We start from the raw sequence: 24,073 nt of genomic DNA on the forward strand, positions 1-24,073 counted from the left end.
GGTCATGCTGTTAAAGACGCAGTAACTCAGCCTGAAGCGCCGTGGAGGGATGTCTCATGGCTGATTGTGATGAGACCCTCTCCCCTACATTGTCCAAGAGTATGTGTAATAATAAAAAAAAAAATGGCCCACTATAATGCACATGAATTATTGGACTGAAATACCTCTCTGTGTGTGCTGCATAGCTTCAGCTTGTGCATCCACCTTCCTTCAGAGGTCAGATGACCTCCTAAATTTTTATCAGTCAACCAGACTTCCACCACCACATCTTACTCTTTCATTCTCTCTTATCCAGATATCAATCTCCTCTTTGGGGGGATTAACCCTGGATGTCTTGGATGAGATTTACAGCGATGAACCTCATCCCCATAAGAGGTTATCTGATTGAGCTGCAGGCCCATCTGAATGGACCACCATGGCAGGCCTTGACCCAGAGCTTTCCAACCCGGAAACACTATCGGTGTCAGAGGGCAGCACTCTTCCACCGTACCCCTGCTGACCTATGGGTGCGCTCTGTACCAAATGGGATCCTGCGTATTGGTACCATGGCAGGTCACTTGGTGATTGAGGTGAGTTGAGGTGAAGAGGGTAAGTGGAGGAAGAGTTCAAACTAAAACTATGTAGGTCAGGTTACGAATGTTTGAGGTGTTGTGAGCTGTGTCCCAAAGTGAGGCTGTTGTGGAGTGTCAAGCTTCCCTACAGCTCATCAGTTCATCAGTCACACACACACACACACACACACACACAAAAAAAAGTGTATTTGCGGGATTTCTGGACTATAGAGGACAAATCATGCCATGTGTCATTATTCTTAGAAAGCCTGCTTGTTCCATAAACCCACAGTTACTGTTAGGGAACCAAGCAAGTTGTATTCAGCAGGGTAGATGCCTTAAAATAGTCTGCTAAGAGGAACTGGCTGATAGAGTGTTTCACCATAGTGCTGGTATGATGCGTCATTCTATTGGGAAGGCAAGTGCCTGGTACCAAATCCCACCCTCAATCTCTCCCTGCCCTCGTACGCTGTCACTGCAAAGAATTTATAGCTGCTTCTCCACAAGTGTGCTTGTGTAACTGTGAGGTTTTCATTATCTGATTAACAGCTGTTGTCAAGTGCCTGGTGTATTTCAAGTCCAAAATAAGAGTTTTGGGGGCTTTGAAGCTCCAGGTGCATTTGAGACATTGTTTTTGTCTTCTTTAAAAGGTCTTTAAAATGCCACAGTGTGTTATGATGCTTAATAGCCTTTATAATATGCATGACAGAATGTCCCAAAAATAGCAATGGATGTTGGACTGCAGTAAAACCTTTTAACTCCAAGGAGACTGTACCTGGTACAACTATTAAACTAAGATTTAGTCTGTTTTATGTCATTCTAAATCCAGCTTGGCAATGTAGTCTTCACAAAATGTAGAAGCAATCTAGCAGCAGAGATCAGCCATGTTTTCTGACACTTTTTTACTCATGTCTGATTGGATGTTTTATGTTGGTATGTATGTAGAACGTTAGTCATTCTGCTTTTTTTTTTTTTTTTTGGTTCCCTTAAGGTTGTGAAATCATTACAGATATTGCAAAAGTAAACTAATTTCATTTGACATTGCGTTACAAATGTATGTTCTATGTTAAATCATTTTTCATGATTAATCATCAATTTTCTCACCACTTCTCTCCTCTTTACTGAACTTTTTCTATTTTCCGAGACTTGTTGCAACAGCTCCACTCCATTTTTTATGTAAATTACGTAACTCTAAATTGAGGACTTTTATTTTTTTTCACTTGCAAATAGTTCTCTGTAATAAAAACACACACTACGTTTTGATAGACACGTACTGTATATTGTGTTAAACAAATATGTCTGTCAGCATGTGTGATGGTGTATGATCCTGTTTCTATATTTGCTTAACCTTATAGTAAAATCTAGGGAATGCATAAGACAAAAGCTTACTACAGATAATCCGAAATGAATATCTATTGATGTTTATTTGTAGAACAAATCACCTCTGAAATATTTGCCTTGTCAATATGTCTATACTGACCCCATCCATGTTTGTTTGATTGGAAATAGCACATGCTCTTCCTAAACGGCTGGCAAATTGCCTGCTCAGCCCCCTCAAAGATAAATGACTGTGTGTTAAGAGTTAGTTGAGCCCAGGTGTCTGCTCTCTCTCTGTCAACTAGCCAAGTGGTGAGTATCCATGTAAGCCAGTCTCATGGTCATCATCCAACATGGCTACCTACCTTCCACCCACTAATTGTCTGGTTCCCACAGTTCTGCTTGCCTTCACAATCTCGGAAAAATCCCCTTGCTCAGGCTCATCTATCAGCCAGTGACCTTGTCAGAGTGCATCGCATGAGTAACTTCCCTGCTTCCCTAGGTGGGGCAAATAGATTCTTAATTACTTATAAGCTGACTCACCCGCCCTTCCCGCACACACACACAAATACAAGAAACAAATAAACAAACAAAGCCAATATATTAAACAGAGACGAGTCCAGAGTCCACAATGGTCCCAGGCATGCAAAATCATGTGGAGCCCCCACAACTACAGAGATATTTTATGAACCCTTTACATGCTGTTTTGTTAATATGCATGCATGACTGTCATCCAACAGTTACAGCACAAGCTGCTTAACCGCTGTTAATGACTTGTTCAACATCATATCTCAGCTCAGCTTTCATATACGGTAAGATTTGAGCCAATAAACACTTATTTATAGTAGCTAGTTCAGTACTATAAAGCAGTTGTTATATTATGTTAAAAGGGAGAAACTTCTGTCATTATCCATGATTTTATCTTTACAAACCATTATCCTATTGTCACTTTCCCCACTTTTACCTCTTTATATTACGCTCAGTAACTCTACAGCTGAGATGCTTAGTCAGTTAACTGATTAGTTAGACTACTGAAAAGTAATTGGAATGTAATTTCATACTTGATTCATTGTTGAGAAGGTAATATTTTAGACAAAACTGCCGAACATTTCCTAGTTCCATATTCTCTGTCTTTGGTACATGTAATTGTAAATGGACTATCTTTTGATATCTTCTGTTGGTTGGACAAAACATGAAATTTAATATCATCACCATAGGCTTTGTGAACTTTTTGACATTTTATAGACCATTTAATTAATTACTTAAACAAGAAAATACTAAAATTCAATTAAATAATTGATTAATTGATTATGAAAATGTTTACATAGTTGCAGCCATGAATAACTCCTCAGGCTGCAAGCATCAAAACAAACTTGCTATAGCCTCTTTGTTTTGTAGCTCATTGTTTTATGACTTGCAAATGGTTTGGGCCTGACCAACGGTGACACGGTGACGATAAACCAGTTGTACTGTGCCCACACCAACTGGCAGACCATATTTAGTCAGTAGCTGGCCAACAGAGTAGAGCAACCAGTAAATTAAAGTGCCAGAACAAACCAGAGCTAAATGAAGATTGAATATTTTAAGTACATTTCTCAGGTGGTCAGAAACTATATGAATGCTAATGTTGCTCTGTATCTACTGGATGTAAACGTATGAAATCTTCATTAGCCAGTGATGTTGTGTATTTGTATCCATCAGTGTGTTTTCTGCCCCCTACTGGCTACAAGTTAATTTATGCAGCTTTAACAAGACCCCCAGTCAAAAAGGTCATACCATGTGCATATGCCGTGTACATTCACCTTACTGAATGCTTATGCTTATGGTCTACTGTGTTGAGTCTCTGTGACCCCTTAGCTCCTCTACCACCAGATCGTCAATCAGGCAGCACAGCTACTCACCTCCATCCTAGTTAAATGAATTCACATACTATTTCTTTTGTTCATTCAATTAGAATGAGTTTGTTCTTTTATCAGCCTCCTAGATGTTGCTGACTTGGCAGTACTGTAGCTAGCGATCTGCAGCGATGGTTGGTACGTGAAATACCACTGTTATCTTGCCATATCACTTAATGACCAGCATCATATCACACCAAAGACTGCAGCAATCAATCAAAGCGAGTTTGCGTTTGTGGTGTTGAGCTATCTGAGGTCATTAATCCCCCTATGTGGAATGTGTGTGCTCTGTTTCAACCTAATGGCAGCAGCAGCAGCAGCAGCAAAAAAACAAAAATAAAAACGTAATTCTGCCGTTTCTTTCTGGATAGATTGAGTCACTGCTGTAAAACTGGAGCTCCGTTAATGATGGAGTGGTCTCTTGTCTTGTTTAATATAAACACACTCACAGGATAGGAGGAGCAATAAGAGTTTAAAATGCACAGTCGTACAAAGAATCAATTTGTTTCAATTGGGGAAACATTGCACAATATTTGGCTTGAAGCTATACATTCCAGATCTCAGAAATACTAATTAGAGGCATGTTAAACTGTGTGACCCTTTGCTTCTGAGATACTGTTCATTAGCGCTGATAGATATGATGTTGAAAGAGAACAGACAACTGGTAAAACTTTCCAAATATTGAAATAAGTTGCTCAGAGACAAGACGACTGTTTTCTTTCTCACAAAAGTTAGAATGTGCTTGAAATAAATTATTTTTCCTATTCTATTAAATTTACTAAATAATAATCAGCATTACCAGCAGTAACAACTAATCTATAGCTTTCCAGTACAAAAACAAAACTTCCTGATTTTGAGAAATTTCTATAAAGTGGTATTTCCCTAAAGTCAAGACTTGTGTGGTCATAGTTACATAATTGCAGTATATTTTCCCATCATCGTGCACATACCTCATCCTGTCATCCTGTAAACTTGTCTCAGAATGAGACAACAGACATTAACCGCTAGAGATATCTAGAAATGTTTTCTGATGACTACTCACGACTGACCACAGCTGCTAGGGTGTGACAGCGTAGAAGAGGCTGTGGTTTACTGTAAAGAAGTGATAAAGTCTGGCCTTGATGCTGACACACAGACACCTGTGGGGATGAGACATAATTTGTTCAGCAGAACACATTTTAAACATTTATCTTATTTTTAAAAGCGTACGTCTGTGTATTTTTTTTCCGACATTCATTCATCCTTCAGCTATTCCTGCATTTGCTGTTTAGTTTGATAAACGAAAAATCATACATTGCCCAGTGACTGCACTCTACAATATGATTATGACCGTCCACCACTGAATTCATAGCTAAGTCCATGAGCGAGATGTACTGTAATAATTTATAGCCTTGTTTAAATGTTTTAATTTATACAGCTTTATGCATGTTTTTGAAAGACAAACTGTGACTGCTATGAACTACTATATATTCATCTTTGATTTGTAAAAGCTCAACCCTGCATTACAACATTACAACATTAGTAAACACAAATATCCATGCATATAAACACAATTTTAATTGCTCTTAAACTTTAGCTGACAGTTTAATCGCATATTGATGTAAACTCAAAATATCAAATGTCCAACAATTGTGCTCGCTCAGAATATTTAGATACTTTATTGTCAACAAACAAATCAGGCAAGAAATTGATCCTGTCAGCAAAAAAAATAATAATAATACATCGTGATGCCCAAATACAATTTTAAAAATACATAATTAAGCCACACGATTTGGCTGGTTGACATGTACCTTCATTACAATATTACTGTAGTTCATTTTGAGTCAAGGTATCAAGGTTAATTTATTTGTCATTTTACAACCCAGGGTTGTGCAATGAAATGTCAGTCCATGCTACACACACAGAACATACAGTATATACAAATATTTTAAAATAGAATAATATAAACTATATATTCAGTTAATTATATATGTATATACGTATACATGTATAGGAGAAAGTATGCATGGCATACTAGAAGTTCATTTATTTGTTTACAGTGGAGTGCAGAGAGGATGAGTTGGGGAGTCTGCATCTGTAGGTTGGTGGTATGTCAGTGGATACTTAACTTATGTAAACAGGCTGCAGCTGGGTATTGGTTATTGTTTTTTAGTATGCAGGTACCTCACTGCACTGATATCACTGAAGATGTGTGATTATGGCAATTTTAATCACCCATTGCAGAGGCATCCTGGTAGATTATGGCACAATTCTGCTATCATAATTACTCACTAGCGTACAAAATGTATCTTAAGTAAGTAATATTAAGTTAAATATGTACTTATAATTGAGTAGTATTTGCTAAAAACTAAAGTGCAAAACTGTGCAAAGTTTTTTTATTTTTAATGAAAGTTAATGTTTATGATGTGTTTTTAAAAGTTTACATCCTTGGGATTTGTTGACAATACTATATCAAAGATTTTGAATATTTTCTGCCATTTTGTTAAAGACTGCTAGTATGCAGTAGTTCTTCAGTTTGATCCAAGTGTTTGCAATCCTTGATTTAAACATCAGGTAAATAAAGCATTTGATCCAGGAGCGTCCAGCGTTAAATGTTTATGCATATGAAAAAGAGAGGGAGGTGTTCTTGGGTTTGGTGATAGAGGGGAAAGGTGAACATCAACAAGAAGAAGAGAACGGGTGTGTGAAAGATCACAAGACCAGTGTTGTGTCTGACACATGAACCATGGCATCGCTCACTCTCCCACAGATCTCTCTTCTTTGTTTCTTATCTTCACTCTGATATGCAACACTTTGAAGTGCTCAGAGATGATACGAGAGAAAATTAAAAACTGGCGATTGTTATTTGTCATCTGGGTTACAAGGAAGGGGAATGACGTTTGTGCTGTTTAAAGTTCATTATAATGTAAATGTTTCCAAATGTATCCATAAGTGTATAAAGAAATGAGTGATGAGGACCAGTGTGTTCAGATTGTATCTCAAACAGCAGTAGCCTGGCTGTCACACACTACCAAATAGTGCTCTGGGAAAGTAATGAAGGAGGACAGAGGAATATTGTTCTAGCCGAGTTTTATTTTAAATTGTAACCATTTCCTACAGATGACTGGCTGATAGGGGGGAAATGATGAAACGTTATAACACACTGCTGTTATATTTGTTATCAGTTTTTTCCATGCCCACACAAATGTGAAGGACTGAGCCTTTTTTATGCGACTGTCAGCACATTAAAATAACACCTGCTTGGTTTTAGCTGTCCTCTCCTGCAGGCTGTTTATATCACATGTCAGATGCAATTTTGATACTAATTTAAATTCTGATTTTAATGCTGATTTAATACTCTAAATGTCATTTTAAATCACCAGTACTCTGGATTAAAAAAGACAGCTTAATAAACTATCTTCAGATGCAGTAGCATAAATACAGATGTTTATTAAAATGGAAAAAAAAAATCTTTGTCATTTGTCCAGGTCACATACCTGTCTAGTTTATCAAAGTCTCTCTGGCTGGAACAAACTCTTCTCAAATATCCCCCTACTCGTTATGCTGTAGAAAGTTAGAGCCTTGTGTATTTCTGGTTAAGGGTCAGAGGCAGTATTGACCATTTCCCTTCCTCCGCACAGTGATGTTGTTTTAAACCCTGAGTTAACCAGAGATTGATCTGAAAGAATGGGTGTATTTGGGGACTACCATCCGTCATAGGGGCTGAAAGGGTTGTTTTCTCCCGGTCCCGTCATCTTTGATGAATCCCTTCTAAAGACTCCACTGGGGAAGGCACAACCGACATTTGCCTTGGCTCACAGGCACTTTCTTTCTTTCTTTCTTTCTTTCTTTTACAGATTCTTTGGCAAGATTCTTTTAATTGTGCTACAACCTTTTGTTCATGCAGTACATTATTTTAGGTTGTGTTTGTTTGTCGTGGGTGGACCACAGATGGGTTTTCAAATTGTTGTGGGAGAAATTAATTTTCTTTGCTACTATTTTGAAGTCAGCTACGTGGACATCCGCACTGTCTGGGTGTTCCACAGGGGCACGAGTCTGCCTTTGGACTCGTTTATTTCCAAGAATAGAGTCAGAGAGCACTTTATCTTGTTCATGACCACAAACCACCCAGATGAATCTGTGTTTAGTTTGTATTGTAATGGATGTTATCTGATACGCTTGGACTTTAAGATTGTTATATATTTATTTGTTTTGCAAAAACTGGGAAAATTGACACTCCTAGAAGGGTTAAGCTGCCAGCAAGCTTCTTTGGAAATCAGATTAAGGAAAACTGTTGGACAGTTTCTAGGCCCATGTGTAATTTAACATGAATGGAATGTTTGTCCATATCTATTGTTGACTAGATCTGGTCAAGACTACTTGTTTTGCGCCAGTATCCTGAATGTACACTATCCAATAACATGGTAATCAGTACAGTAAACATTTCAGTATCTGTAGGGCTGCAAGCATTCCTTCAACTGAACTTTCAAAAATAAAGGTCACCAAAACAGTCATTATTGGAGGATACATCGGTGACATTGTGCAACGATGACTGACAACACAGTAGCCTCCGCTAACGCCATTTCAGCAGTTTACTGGCTGATTTCATCACCCTTTTAGTGACAGTGGATGAGTATGACACTCTCTCTGTCCTTTTGTATCTTTTTCTCTGTCTCTTTGCCCATTTCTAGTGTCCCTCCCCCCACCCACCCACCATTTCTCTTTAAGTTGAGTTAGGGGTCACTGACGTTTACTGGATTCCTAGACTAATATTCCAGATGGTGATGACAGGAACTGGCTAAAACACTCACTTTACAGCCTCATGCCTGATCTTCTATCTCATTTGCGTTGCATTTTTAATGTTATCCCAAAATGAGTTTAAGATATCATAAAACAAATGAAATCACCTTGTAAAACTAATGCACCATGTTCTGGTGTAAATGGTAAACATGTCCAACAGGCCATTAGTTATTAGTTCAGCGGTGAAGAAAGTCATTTGAATTAACAAACAGTTCGAATTTTATTTTTTTTTCTTATTCCTGTCCTCTGGTCTGGAGTAAAAGATTGAACTTGAAATTAACTTAATGATTGGCCACATTAAGTGAAGTAAAGACTTCAAGAAGGGATGTGGTGGATTCTGCAGTAATCAACATTTCAGTAGTATCTAATTGTTATGCTCCACTGAATGTAGCACACTAGAACTTTTTTATAACCGCTGATGTGTAACACATTGTCACTGTTTCAAGTTTCTAGGGAAAGGAAGAACCAGACTGCTGATCTGACAAATATAATAATGTTTAAAGATCCACAGCAGCTGTCTTGAATTTATAGGTATATTCCAACTTACTGCATTCCTGTGTAGTTCCACATTTGAGTTAAGCTTGAATTAAGGTCAAAACCTCTATCTCCTAATACACACACACACACACACACACACACACACACATACACACACGCGCGCACGCACACACACACACTCCCCCTCTCCTCAACTAATAAATAATTATCCTTTTGTGTGATGTGGCTTTGCTCCAAGGCCATGCAGTTTATGTGTGCTGCTTTTAGCAAACCACTACTCTTTCCAAAATGGGACAATTCAGAGCACATTTTCTGCATGTTTTTCCATTTCTAGATTTTGAGTTATAATGAATTAATCTGTATATTAATGAATTGTGACTGAGTCCAGCACTGCCTTTATTGAACATGTCACTGAAAAAAAAATGCCTTTGATATACTGAATAAAATACACACTGGAATAAACACATTAGTACAAATTCAAGGCCTCGTCCAAATGATATGTTTCAGAAAACAGATGAGTCAGAAGAGTTGATGATGAATGTCTGAAAGGAGGCTGATGTCAGTTGTGTACGGTTGACAAAACATTTAAGTTTTGCTTTTGTTGAAATCTCTTGTTTGTCACTTTAGAGTCTTTGTCACTTTTACTCAGTTTCTGTTCCAATATCCAACCTTTTCTGATGTGCACACACACACAGGAAATGGAAGTTTGAGCCATGATAACACTTAATTACAATTTTAATGTGTAGGATCAGGACTTTTCCCAGCTGCTGTTTTACTTACTGATACTCATATCCTTTTAGTCAGCACAGTCATTTTCTGAAAAAAAAACAAACAAACAAATAAAAACAGGTCTCTCCCTCTTGTACACACCAATTCATACACGTTAACATAAACATTACAACAAACAACAAATGAATTACAACAGCCACTCATGCAAATGTCACGTTAGTCATAATTTACTGAGAAGTGCAGTCTCTGCTGGCCGGGCCATAGCAAGGGAGTCATCTTCTTCTCAGCCTCCCTTGCTCCTCCCCCATTCAATGAGTTATGCAGTATTTGAGCCTTCAGGAGAGTAAGGAAAGTCAGACATTATAGAGACAGAGGGACAAGGCACTGTTAACCTCATAGACTCCAATCCCATTGCAGATACCCAGGAGATTTGGCATCCAAATTTTCATCGCTAATTCTTTGATGTATATGGAACGATGGCTCCTTTAGTGTATCATGATCACTGATGTTCTGCAGAAGAGTTCGCTCCATGCTCATTGTTTCTGTTAAACTTTCAGGAGTTAATTACTGTGTGATTTTTTTGATCTCCCAGTTGTGTCTTCTACTGGAATAACATCACTCCTTCTTTGGACTGTCTCAAACCGCCTTCAACAATGCTGACTGAACCGTATGGAGCCATGTCGGATGTTCGAGATCTGACCCTCTTACCTCCAGCACCTCCTGTGCCATCCCTACCGGGAGCTGGTGGTGGCTGTGGGATGTCTGTTGGTGGTGGCCAGTGGACCCAACTGCTGGACCTCCACCCTGGCTCTCCCTACAGCTCCCTTTCCTCCCACCACTCCCTCATCAAGCAGGAACCAGGTTGGGGTACCACCGACCCAATAGAGGACCCTCACTGTGGACTCGGGGCCTTCACAGTGCACTTCTCAGGCCAGTTTACAGGCTCAGGCCCCTGTCGAGTTGGGGCCTTCGGAGAGCCGACTCCAAATCAACCAAGGATGTTTCCCAACGGAACCTACCTGCCCAGCTGTATGGACAGTCCTCCTACACACAGGAACCAGGGTAAGAATGCTCAATACCAACCCCACCTCTGTCTTAACTCATCAGCTTAATGTTATGTATAGAGACTGTGAGAAGCAATTGTTTTCACACACAAGTCAATAAAATTGAGGTTATATTACAGTCTGGTGTTTTTCACATTTCCTGCTGTATGTGTTCATGATGTAACGCCATAGTTAGGGATTATCAACAGTGCTGTGTCTAAGCAGGATGTTATGTGCTGTACTGGGTCATTCTGTCCCATGTCAGGAATATGCTTGACAGCTTCCTGGCAATGCTCTGGCAGAGATCTTTAACATTTCTTTTGCACTGGTGTTTACAGGGCTTTTCAGTTTGGTTTTCACTGGCAGAGTCACAGCAGCTGTTAAGGCATCAGTGTGCTGAATTCATAATTCAGAACAGATAATTAGGAAGACCATTCATAAGGTTTCACCAGGTCTGCATAATAGTATAACTTTATTTTTCATATGTCAAGTGCAATACCCAAAATCATACATTAAATCTATTCTAACTCTTTTTAAATGTGCAAGTCACTATTTCTTACATATTGTTAATATATGTGTACACTAAGTTTTGAATGTCATACATCATTTTGTAAAACTAATTTGCTTTACTATACAAACAAGCTCATCTAACACCAACAACAGTGAAAAAATATCACTAATACTGGCTCAAAACAACCCATCAGTACTGGTTATCATTAACCCTGTAATGCATATGTTTCAAGGAAGTTTAAAATATATATATATATATATATATATATGATATATATAATAGATATATATAGATAATAGATACATACTGTATATGAACAATAATTGCCTGTTAAAATGCCAAAGTAAATGTTGCAGTAGTCATACAAGAAGCTTAATCCATCCAGTGAATTCAATAAAATCATCAAAGGATAGGATACAAAACTCATCAAATGATTGTGAATAAATGACCTTGAAGTTTTGCACTTTAGAGTTTTGATTATTTATTTTATTTTATTTTTTGAGGATTTGGACACTTACTCTTACTGATGCCGTGTTTTCTTTAAGTCCTTTGACCACAATCAGCAGACCAGCAATGAAATTCATTGAAAAAATGTATTGGGTTAAGATATTCATTCAGAAGTATTTCTTTAAGCAGATTTTGTTGTTCAAAATCAGAACATCTGGATTTAAACTCTTATTTAACTAGAATCTTAAACCTCAAACTGCATTTTCTGTTTTCCTGTGAAGTGATAACTTGTGTCTGTTGGGGCTGGGGTTCAGGAATTGAAGTAAGAGAGTCATATGAGTCATTTCTTCAGAAACTTTTCAACATCTCTCTCAGACCTGACTCAGGATATAGGCAGCTATATGTGTACGTGAAATAATGTAAACGCTGCACACAGGTTTAATCAGCATTTCCACATAGTTTTCTCGAATGTAACATTCTTTAACTTTTTATCTACCCTATTGTATTACATTCAAATAATTTCACTAATAGATGCAACAACATATTGTTACCACGTTTTGCTATTTTTAACTAATTCAGTTAGCATGCATGCAGTTCATCATTTCTCAGCCTTGTTTTTTTTTTTTTTTTACTGAGCATATTTTACAGTAGCTCATCTCAGTCCGTCTGTGCTGCGTTTGCCAAATTTTTTTTTCCACCTGCCATAAATATTGCAACCACAAGGCCAAAGATAGATGGGGGGGAAAAAGAACATGGTACAAGGAAAGAGGATTTAGTAGTTTAATGAATGTCTCTCTGTAGTAAGACTGCCAGGGACTAAAAGCTACTACGGTACCAGGGGGATTCAGATAACTGACCAGCAAAGCTTCAGAATGTTACATTCATTTACGAGAAGGAAATCTAATGAGTTGACCAGGCAAATAAGATCATTTTAACTTCCCTTTGCTTCTCTTTTTGTTTTCTCTTTTCAGGTTATGGAGCAGTGGGTTTAGACAGCAACCCCAGTTATGGTCACACTCCGTCTCACCACACCCCTCAGCTCTCCAGCCTGTCCTTCAAACACGAGGACACGCTGTCACCACCAAACAACATAGGTAGCTGTCTGCATCCTGAAGTGTTTTCACTAAATTTACTTCACAGACCGGGAGGCTGTCATGTCACAGCAAGGTTATATAAGTAACCCGTTATTTTTCTTATCACAACAGAATCGCTATTATCCTTTTTCCTTCATCTCTGTCTGCACGCACATTCATATACGCAGGCATACATAAACACACTCTCCCTCTCGCTCTTTAAGCATACGTATGGTTAATGACTCTGGAAATGATAACTTGAGGAAACAGCTTTATGTGACTCTGCTGGAATGTCAAAAACTGTCTGGGGACCAATATACTATATGAACCTGAAAAGGACCACTGTTTCTGATTGACCCGTTCTCTCTTTGAGAAGAAGAGCTGTGCGTCCGTGCAGTCATGCAAACAAAAGTGTGCATAAGGGTATATTTTTTATAGGTGAAGATGAATGCGTTTTGTGATGGAAGAATACAAACATTTTTATACCATGTCTTGGGAAAGTTTCCACCTTAATAAGCTGCTGAAGGGCAGCCAGACAACCAGAAACTTTCTATAGATGAAGCAGAAACCATTTCAAAAAACATTAATCACAAAATCTTTGATAATTTATCAAGTTTTCACTGCTTATTGCTTTTCAAATGTGAATATTAGATGTTTTTCTAGTCTTCTATGATAATTTCTTGTGTTTTGGAGTGTAGGTTGGATGAAGCAGTTTGCGATTTGAATGTCTGGAATAAGGCTGTGAATTATAATTTTTTTTTAAATTAACGATAAAAATAACTGGCAGATTAAACGATGATATGAATGTAAATAATTGTTGGCTGCAGACGTATTTTGAAGCAACTTTTCTATCTTTTTATATTCAGTTGACCAGCAGTACTCGGCGCCTCCTCCCATGTTTGGTTGCCACAATCCTTCAGAATCCTGTCCGAGCAGCCAAGCTCTGCTGCTGAGAAACTACAATAGGTACAATTATTTGCTCCTACATGCACTTATTGTTGCTTTATTTGACTCCTGCTACCTTGAATTCCCTTTTGCTACAATTCCACTCTTCCCAAAGGTTTTCAGCTCCCTCGCTCATCAATTAATGTCAGATTCTTTCCACTAACGCTGCATGAGGCTTGCTCACTCGCTGTTAATTTTTTTTTACAAGTGTGAACTCTCTCTGATCCAAAGTTAAGCCCTGTATCTGCCTCTGCACTGTCTGGATTGTGGTTCTTAATTTGTTCTGAGGTTAAGTGCTGCCCACTGGTGCTCAGCAGGCCAAAACAAACAGTGAATGATCTGCTGCTGATGTGTCTGAATCCACCCTGAGGAAAAATGAGGAGAAAAGTAAAAGAGACAAGTTCAGGGAAAGTGAAAGCGTGGGGGGTGGAGTAGGTAAAGCTGGGAATCTTCTTATTTTAACCTCTGAATATGTTTTCAGCTTGTTTTCATTTTAATGCAGAACATCTCACGGGGTAAATTAGGATCAAATTCTTTGAATGCCGCCCTGCGATGTTGTTCTAGAGAAGGAACATGTGCAACCCAAATACTGGAACAGCAGTTGATAAGAGAAGGGAAGACTTTGCTGTTTGTTACAGCTTATGGCATGAACTGGAAACCCTCAAACAAACAGAGACACGCACACACACGCTCTCTCACATACACACTGTGAATATATGTCAGATATCAGTGAGTCTTTCCACAGTTTAACATAGTTCAGAGCTGATTAGCGAGCCATCACGATCCTTCCCTCAAGGACTTCTCAAGGAATGCCGTCCAGAATTCCCCCAGAACTAGTTCCCGCCTTTAATGATACTGAGGACAGAGTGATGTCATGCTCTGGTCCATGGTGTACTAGGCACGGAGGCACTCACCCCCGCAGAGTGCACAACCACATCTCCAAGTGTGTGTGTGTGTGTGTGTGTGTGTGCACTAGTGTGATCTGCCAAGGTAAAGAATGGCTCAGAGCCCATGTTTTTTAATGAAGCCAGTGAGGAGTGTGGTGGGTGGACAGGATGTGTTAATAAGCGAACCATTTGGACCCCCCCCCCTCGAATGAAACGTCTTCATTAGCCATACAAGGAAGGAGAAATGACAGGAAGTAGGAAATAATGTCTGTCTTTTGTAATTTCAGGATTTCCCCAAAATGTGTAATTAATAAAGAAAAGGCGTTTACAGTATTAATCTGTTATAACCTCAGAGATAACCTTTTTTTTTTTTACCATAATGTTAATGACTGCACTGTATGTTTCACTCAGTGATAACCTGTACCAAATGGCGTCTCAGCTGGATTGTGTAGCATGGAACCAAGTGAACACCCTGGCGTCTACCATGAAGAGGTGAGCCTTCTTTTAGTTCTGTTAGATTAACAGGCTGTATTCTCCAGTCATGACCAGTATTTCTGGTGGTGCAGAGGAGGAGGAAGAGGAGAATTTGACCAGATGGCTGTTGGCCTACTGCCTAGGGAAATCAGGAAGTGGAGAGGAGCATATTCATATGTGTCATATGTGTATGTGTGTGTGTGTGTGTGTGTTTGGCCGCAGTCTTCTGTTTTAAAGATTAATTTGTTGTTTTTCTAAAGTGGGGACTAGTCCTTACTTCTTCACAGGCTTAGTTTTAGAGTTAAGTCCTGTTTAAGATAGCTATGCAGTAGTGATGGCTCAAAAGTGTGTGTGTGCTGTGGAGGATTGAACTCTTTTTGAACTCATTTTTGGCTTTATTGTGGCTTTATACTCTTGACTGTTTTAATTTGGACCGGATGAATACAGTCTGGCACAAACCTTTTCTACCTACTGTATCTGTCTGTTTAAATTCATTTACAATTTTACTCCTGCCCAGCACTGGACATTCAACCAGCTATGAGAGTGACCCCACAGCCCCTCCTCCACCCATGCTTCTCAGTGCCCAGTACCACATACACACACATGGCGTCTTCAGAGGACTTCAGGTCAGTTAAAGTTAACACACATGCAAGTACCAAACATACATTCACAAGACATACAGTAAATAAATAGACAAAGTAAACTTGTCTAATATAAAGCCCGCTGTCCTCTCCTTCCTCTATTTTTTCCAGGATGTCTGTCGGGTACCTAGTATTGCACCACCAGTAGTAAGATCATCAGAGGCCAGTGAAAAGCGGCCATTTGTATGTGCTCATCCTGGCTGCAGCAAGAGATACTTCAAACTATCACATCTGCAGATGCACGGCCGCAAACACACAGGTGAGATGATGTGACCTCAAACAGTGAGAAATTTAGACAGGCTGTTAATGTTCTGTTTAAAAAAGATAAAATAGGACATCTACCTCCCCCAGATAAATAACATCTAGTCATATAAAGGGTAATAAAAGGTAAATAATTTGCCTAATTTTCACATGGTTATGGCACACATGAGAAAATATGCATATGGGTGATGATGATGATGATGATGTTTTTGTTTTGTTTTTGTTTTTTGCAGGAGAGAAGCCTTACCAGTGTGATGTCACAGACTGTGGCCGCAGATTTTCTCGCTCAGACCAGTTAAAGAGGCACCAGCGCCGGCACACAGGTACACTAAGCTACTGTATGAGTTCCCTCTGTTGCTACCATTGAGAACACAGATAATCTCAGTGTTTCTGTGAGAAGATTTAAGAGGTTATTGAAACCTTGAGGGAGTTCTACAGTATAAGTATATATAGTATATATATATATATACAGTGTGTTTCAAGTGTTTTAAAACTATTTTAATTTGAATACTTTTAGGTTACTACATAAATAAATAAATACTTTTTAAAAATTCAAACATTTAAACGTTAATGTTTAAAAAAAACAGTGTAGAGAAGGCCATGAAGCAGGCTTTAAGATGTAAAATTACTAATAATTGTGACTGAATGAAAGTATGACAAATCCAAACAACTGAAACATTTTAGCTGAATGTTTGTGTGTTTTTGAAATCTTAACCTCATTATTTATAATATCCTGGCTACGGTTTCAGTTCCCCTTCTCACTTCTCTGCTTAATACCACAAATTATGTCTTCTCTCTGAAACCTAAGAGACGATTAATGCATGGTGCTGTTAATATAGAAATTTGGGCGTTGGAACAAGGAGTCTGCTGCAGCTTTTATTTGTTCAAATATATGACTCAACATAAAGAACTAGACATGTTTAATAAATTCTCAAGATTATTGATTTTCCTTCTATTGGTTCACTAAAAGGAACCGATATCAATAATTTATATTTTTAATGTAAACGTTTGTCCCTCTTCTCATTTCTGTCTCCACAACAACCGTTTGCAACTCTGTGTAGGAGTGAAGCCCTTTCAGTGCGAGACTTGTCAGAGAAAGTTTTCACGGTCAGATCATCTTAAGACACACACTCGGACTCATACAGGTAAAACAAGTGCGTATACCTTTATTTTCTACCACTCCATTCTTCTCCCAGTGACGTTTTTGTGTTAAGATGGTCTAACTGCCTTTAATTTACATACATTCAAACGCAGGCTTACATTCCAAGAGGTGAATTCACTCTAAAGCAACAATTTCTTTTCTTTTTCCTTGTTTGTCCCCTCCTTGTCAGGTGAGAAGCCCTTTACCTGCCGCTGGTCCAACTGTCAGAAGAAGTTTGCCCGCTCTGACGAGCTGATGCGCCACCACAGCATGCACCAGAGGAACCTGACCAAGCTGCAGCCTGCCATCTGAGCAGCAAGAGGAGGAGGAGGACGACGAAGAGGAAGGTGACAATATGGTGTGCCAGATAGTAGAGAAAGATGCTGGAGCCGGGTCAGCGGTTATGGTGCCTTGCCAGACTCGCTGAGGTGGTGGGCACAGCTGATGCCTCCCTCAGCCAGCTGATGTCGAGAGACTCCGATGATCCTGGAGATCTTCATGATGCACCTCAACCAGCACTCCTTTGGTTATCTGACATTAAAACTCAGACTGAGAGGGTACAACGCAACGGTGATTCTGAGCCAAGAAGAAGATTTTTTTTTTTATGTGAGATGATGAAAACATTGGTACACTATTTTGGATATATTAGTACACTTGCACTGGCTTCTTTTGTTGTATTGTTAAGATTGTCACCTTGAAAATGTGCTGGACAATGTAAACTGGATTTAGGAAATGGACAATATATCTTTTTTTGTCCAAGTTGAACACAGAGAAACGTATTCGTACAGTATTCATGACACTCACCAAATTGCTTTGTATATATGTGGAGTATTTGCCAACCGTTCTAGACATTCCTTTTGTATTTTCTACGTTTTTGAAAGTTTATAAAATGTTGATTTACATCGTTGTCAAGGCTAACAGTGTGTGCGCTTTTGTCTAAGAGAGAAAGAAGAGGTGCTGGTGTTGTCAGGTTAAGGGGCCACCTATGAATGGTGGTGGTGGGGTGATTGGAGGTGGAGGGGGGGGTTGACAGACAGTAAAACAGCGCCCCACTGTGACTCTGACAGGGTGCAGGTCTCACCCTCCTAAATCTCCGACACACATCTTCATAAGTAGGAACATCTGGAGCCCGGTAAATCTCATTAGAAAAGACACATACCTCAGTGTCAGCTGGCTGTACTCCACTGACTGCCCCCTAATGCATAGACTGGGCCCCATAATGCTCACACACAAAAGCACACACACTTACATCCTGATTGTAAATAACAGCCTCCACTATAGGAATGGCATTTTACATTCTTCGGCCACATGATGGCAGTATCAGCCTTTCCAGTCCAACACAGTGTGCCTGAACTTTTAATACTGCTCACACTTCTCAGTCTTTATATAATCTGTGTCCACTTCAGTCTTGGCCTTAGTGGTACTTACTGGTCAAAGTAAATATGTTAAAATTCACAAAAGGAAAAAACAGTGTTGAGTGGTGTGTCCCCGGGTCCATTAAATATACATGATGTGGATGGAGTTGTGTGTCATGCTACTGTGCAAGTCTATGAGGGATGAGGTGAATCAGCTGCAGGTATTTTAATAAAATATGACTCAATGTGGGAAGGAAGAGCTGTTGTATGGTTCCATGGGCTAATTATGTCACATACCTGGAAAAGCAATGTAAACACGCACATACAAGCATGATATATTTAGCTGTCGGCTACATGTTCACACATGGAAACCACAGCACACATTTTCTGAAGGCATTCACTCAGCCTGCTCAACGGAAACACACATGCAGCATGTACACACACAGTGTTGGATCAGTTTGAAATGTGGTCAATAACTCGGTGCAAATAAAATGCCGTTTTTTGTATCAGTAACATAATCCATTGGATTACAAAAAATATAATCTAATCAGAATACTTTTGGATTACGAACAATAAAAATATTATAAACTTATATTCAAGAAATGGATGCAGGGACAAAACATTTCATTCCCTTTCCGGTCTTCTTTTCTTTTTTTTATTTTCATGAAAAAAACATTTTTATTTTGTATGTTCAATATTTACGGTTACCAGTACCAAATAAGACCAAATGTCTTCCGTCTTTCATTCATTGTTGAAAACTATTGTTGTTGTTGTTGTTGTTGTTGTTGTTGTTGTTATTGTTAGCATGGTTGTTAACCATCCACTGGCAATCCCATGAGGCCTTGGGTTGAGTCTGTCAACCATTCAGAGTCTGTGTGGGCATTGCAGTACTGAATAACATGAAACTGACCACATTCCCCTTTCAATATCTATAGACCCCCGAGGGTTAATAGAGCATTGGTTATCATGGAAAAAAAGTTTAAGAATGTTTAAAACTGCCATATTTTATAAATGTAATCAAAATATAATCAAGTCACCCTTGACAATGTAACTATAATGTAAATACACATTTTTCAAATATAATCTGGGCTGATTATAGTTACTTATTTTCTGTAATCTGATGGCCTAATCCTGATTACATGTAAATTACTGCACTCACAGCTTCTCTTGCACTGCTTGTTTCATTTCCACAGCAGATCTCGATAACTAACAGAAAGATTAAAATGCCGCTCTCCTATTTCAGGGTCACAGACTGCTCATTTGAAGTGGTTATTCAGGTTGTTTTTCCAATCCACTTAATGGCTGCGAGATCGTATCTCTGTGATGTTCTGTTCTTTTCCTGCTTCTTAATCCAATGCACTTTGATTAAGAAGTGCTTCTCTTTGTTCTCTCTCTGCAGGGGTGCCAGGAAGCAGAGAAAGATCAGAGGGACAGCAGAGTTGAACATTTTACTCACTCCAGTTCATTCCTAACTGGAGACCGCAAAGGCTGTGTAGAGCGTGAGGAACCCGTGCTTTAAACGTCCTGACATCATTATCACACTCAAAGAGACACTGACCTACAGAGTCCTACATCGATCTACCTGATCTATCTTTAAATTGATTGAGTGAAAGTTTTTGATTGAGATAGTGGGAGGGAAGTGTAATATCTGATTTCTGCACTCCCATTCTGCCAAACGCTACCACCAATCTGAATGCATGAGCACACATATCTACGCAGATGTACACACACTCACATGCGCACACGCCACCAGATGCCCCCTCAGCTGTACTGCTGGCTGTTTGCCTTTAAGGGGTGTCAGCGTGGGTAATCTCAGGTGACGTACACCTGGTAACACACAGCCCAAGACATCTGTAGGACAGCAGGCCTGCTAGCTTCACAGCCTTCATATCCACGTGCAATGCCCCAAAAAGGTTTCTTTTTGAATGCGTGTGTGATATAACCTCATTGACACAATGAAATAAACAAGCAGAGTTCATTACATGTATGGCAGTTCCAACTTTTACTTTCGTCATGTTTTAGAGTTTTAAATAATGAGTCTTCCCAGTATTTGGTTACCATGGAGTGTTATTATTTTTCATTATGTCAATCAGTAAAGTTCCAGGTGCATCCATCGCTACAAAGTTCCTGCTGTGGGCCAAAAAGACGTTATTTAACCTCCGGGTACAGGAAAGGTCAATGAACATGTAGCACACAGAAGCCTTTATGAGCCCAGAGGGATTGTTAACAAGGTCAAGGCCCCAGAGAGGAAACTTAATGGGGTTACAAGGAGGACTGCATGCAAAACAATGCTGCACCAACAGGAGGCGCTGTCAGGGACTGTTCAAATGTTAAGTGAAGCATGTTCTCAGTTGTATTCCCAGACAGCAACCCCCTCCTTCCCTCGGGCTAGCTCTCTTGTGCAGAGCTGCTGCTCCACAGTCTGAGGGGCCTAGGGGTTCTTGGGGGTATTCCCTGTGGTATAACAGGGAGCCTGAGGGGCTCCGGTGTGTAGGAGCTTTGGGAATGCAGAGGCCTTGGGGGGCCTGGAGCTCAGATGGGGCCTAGAGGGTAAACTTTCTCACTCAGGGAGCAGATATAGAAAGACAGCAAGGGGAAAACACCTTGAGAGGAGTCTGTCAGATATGCAGGCAGCAGCCGGGAAGATCCCATGAGGTGTACACAGGCACAGAAACAGAAACACACACATATACATCGTATACTCAAAACCAATATGTGGTCCAACAAACAGAGGCAGATAGAGCCTTTTAAATATTCCCCTCTCTCCTCAACCATCCTTGTCTTTCATCTTCTCCTCTCTTCTCCCTCCTGCTGTCTCTTCTATTCCGCTGTAAGATATTAATGCCTAACAGGATTAGATGTGTCTCTATCATGTGAGACACAAGATCACAAACCAACCCCAAGCCCCCTGGGGAATAGTGGGATGGAAGGGATGAAACAAGGCCTCCCCTCTCCTCCCCTCCATCCCAAAGGTATCCAGATGCTGGGACATGAGGAGAGAGGACCAGAGACAGGAACAGAGACAAATGTTGACAAATGGAGCGAGAGAGGCATTTTGTCCAAAGATATCAGTCTCTCTGGGATAACACCACCCTCACTGTCATGAACTCCAAAACAACTCCACTGTGGGCCACTTTGCCCGTCTTTTAATTAACCACTTGAAAAGTTTCTCTCTATCATAAAAGATATGTCAGAATGAGTGGGTGACTAAAGCAGCGAAGCAGCCACGTAAAAGCTGTTTGAAACTGATGTTGAGTCATCCTGACCTCAGTTCAAAGGGCTCCCATTACTCCAGAGGCACTTACAATTAGTTACCAACTCACTAGGTTTATGGTTCCTAAATTGAAATGTATTGCTCTTTAAAGCTTTCTCTTTAATTGTGTAGTCATTAATGGCCGATTCCCTATCTACACTGCGTTGATGGGCACATAAAAACTCATGATGATAGACGAGCACGAGTGCAGTTTGTTAAAAAGAGTGGAGGTTGCCTCTTGTTCTGTCTCGTCACCACTAGGAGGAGTAGAGTCCTGTGGTGGGAGACAAGGAGGGATAACCACTTCATCTAAGATGACATGAAAGATTGATGGATTCCTTCAAGCTTCATTGTCCAAAAGTAGAAACATGCGAGGCGCTGAATTAGCCTACATTCACATGACACGCATATACAATCACACAACCTGCATAAACACAGAAGGGATGGTCTGTGTATCATCGAGGCTGTAGCCAGCAGATTAGAAAACCTGAGGTCCAAGTGTGGAAGACCACACAGAGGAAAGAGGGTCTATACATATGCTATTATAATTGCTCTATTGCTTTATTTCAACTGTTAAATAATATTTTCCATGCATATATATATATATATATGTATATATATATATATATGTATGTGTGTGTGTGTGTGTGTATTTCATCCATCCTCATCCGCATTTTATTTTAATATAATTTATTTAATATAAATAAAAAACTTTAGCTTTGTTTTAGGAGGGAAGGTTCTTTGTTAGAAATGTGATGTGAGAAGTTCTGTTCATGTTTCACCTCTGCAAACAGTATATTTTGTTCATGTGGGCTAGGCACTTGGTGCATGACACAACCATTGACATAACTAGAATAGCATGTAAGATATCCTCCATGTGCATGTTTTTGACTGTCAATTTACTCCTTTAGGTTGGCAAAACTGTAAAATTTTCAGACGAAATACAAAGGACATGACCTTATATAACTATATACAATTATGAGCATACAAAGAAGTAATACAACTAATTGTGATGGTAATACAGTATAGTAATGTTAGTGTTCTAAAAGTTGCATGCCATAAAGGAATCTTCTGTGTGCAGTATTTGTCTCATTCACTGCAGTTTCAGCGGTAAAACTGATTTGACCTCTAATGAAGACAAGAAAGAAAAAGTCTTTCCCACGAGCTGTCATGTCAAGGTGAAGAATCACATAAAGTTCCCATTCAGCTTGGTAAAACAAACAATGTTTTCTGTTTCTAAATGGCTTGATAATAAACAGATATTGTACTCTTTTTTTTTTTTTTTTTTTTTTTTTCTTTTTTTTTTTTTTTTTTTTGCTATTATGCATGTTATTATATAATGGGTACAAAGTCTGTTATGAAAGCTTCAGCACAGGATGGGTCAGACACCCCAAAGATCATCACCCAGGGCTACAAAAAAACAGGATACAAGGAACAAACACAAGAGATAAAAGATGAAGATGAGGCAGTGCAGATATATTCAGATGAAAAATAGGGCATCATAATGATAAGAGTCAGGGGAGTAGGGGAATTGAGGGGGGCTGGATGGACTGTATAGTTTGTTATGCAGGCAGTTTAATTGTAGTAGTCATTTTTGGCTTGCTGCTGTTAATTGCTAATATGGAAATAGAAGTGTGCTATGAAAAAAAGCTCTTTAAAGTAGACTGCTGGTGGACAAGACTAAGTGAAAATTATACAGGATGGGGGGGCTTATAGACTCAGACATTAATATTCTACACTTTATGACCCTCCTCTCCCACTGACTCCACCCTGTTCTCACCCAGAGGGCTCATTATTTTCAGTGGAGAGGGGTTGATCTACACAGACACTCATATGAGAGCTGTCTGAAGGCATTACTGTACACACACTCCCCCAGTGTGAATGATTAGGAACCTATCATAAACAGGAGGGGCAGCCTGTTAAACATGACCGCGAGGCAGGCTGCACACATAGTCCATGTGCCCCCAACTTGCTCAGGCAAACACACATTTGGTTCTTTTACATTTCTGTGCATCACTTACACTCATCCACCTCCACTCACACATTGGCCCAGAAGCACAGATGCACTCTGACACATGACAAACCTCATATGCTATTTGGAGGAAGTACATTGAGCTACTTAGTGTTGTAGGCCTCCCAATTATTCAAATGTATGATGCAAGACTGACCCCACACTCTTTAGCAAGGCATGAGAGCCACCATTAGATTATCTAATAGACATTATAAAAAACAAAACTTCAAATGTCACTACAGGCAACACCTTCACTTTGATT

General features: G+C 39.4%; 1 protein-coding gene across 3 annotated transcripts; it reads left to right on the plus strand.

Annotated features, from left to right (window-relative positions):
* The first annotated feature begins 4 nt into the window (after positions 1–4).
* Positions 5–19,630, plus strand: wt1b (WT1 transcription factor b). Of its 3 annotated transcripts, XM_027281442.1 has the most exons (11): positions 5–99; positions 296–569; positions 10,362–10,831; positions 12,742–12,864; positions 13,710–13,809; positions 15,087–15,167; positions 15,667–15,775; positions 15,902–16,049; positions 16,285–16,374; positions 17,113–17,205; positions 17,383–19,630. In XM_027281442.1, the coding sequence occupies exons 3-11, from the start codon at positions 10,423–10,425 to the stop codon at positions 17,502–17,504; spliced, it is 1,275 nt and encodes a 424-aa protein (XP_027137243.1). In that variant the 5' UTR covers positions 5–99; positions 296–569; positions 10,362–10,422; the 3' UTR covers positions 17,505–19,630. The 3 variants fall into 3 exon arrangements, with proteins under 3 accessions (XP_027137243.1, XP_010740198.1, XP_010740189.1); XM_010741896.3 differs by lacking the exons at positions 5–99; positions 296–569 and having other exon boundaries at positions 10,094–10,831; positions 17,113–17,196; XM_010741887.3 differs by lacking the exons at positions 5–99; positions 296–569 and having other exon boundaries at positions 10,096–10,831.
* Positions 19,631–24,073: the final 4,443 nt, after the last annotated feature.

Source organism: Larimichthys crocea, chromosome VIII (genome assembly GCF_000972845.2).
Source record: "Larimichthys crocea isolate SSNF chromosome VIII, L_crocea_2.0, whole genome shotgun sequence".
Taxonomy (NCBI): domain Eukaryota; kingdom Metazoa; phylum Chordata; class Actinopteri; family Sciaenidae; genus Larimichthys; species Larimichthys crocea.

Coding starts and splice junctions, on each gene's coding strand:
- wt1b (XM_027281442.1), top strand. CDS start 10,423: ATGCTGACTGAACCGTATGGAGCCATGTCGGATGTTCGAGATCTGACC. Junction 15,776..15,901: donor GCGTCTTCAGAGGACTTCAG/GTCAGTTAAAGT, acceptor TATTTTTTCCAG/GATGTCTGTCGGGTACCTAG. Junction 16,050..16,284: donor GCACGGCCGCAAACACACAG/GTGAGATGATGT, acceptor TGTTTTTTGCAG/GAGAGAAGCCTTACCAGTGT.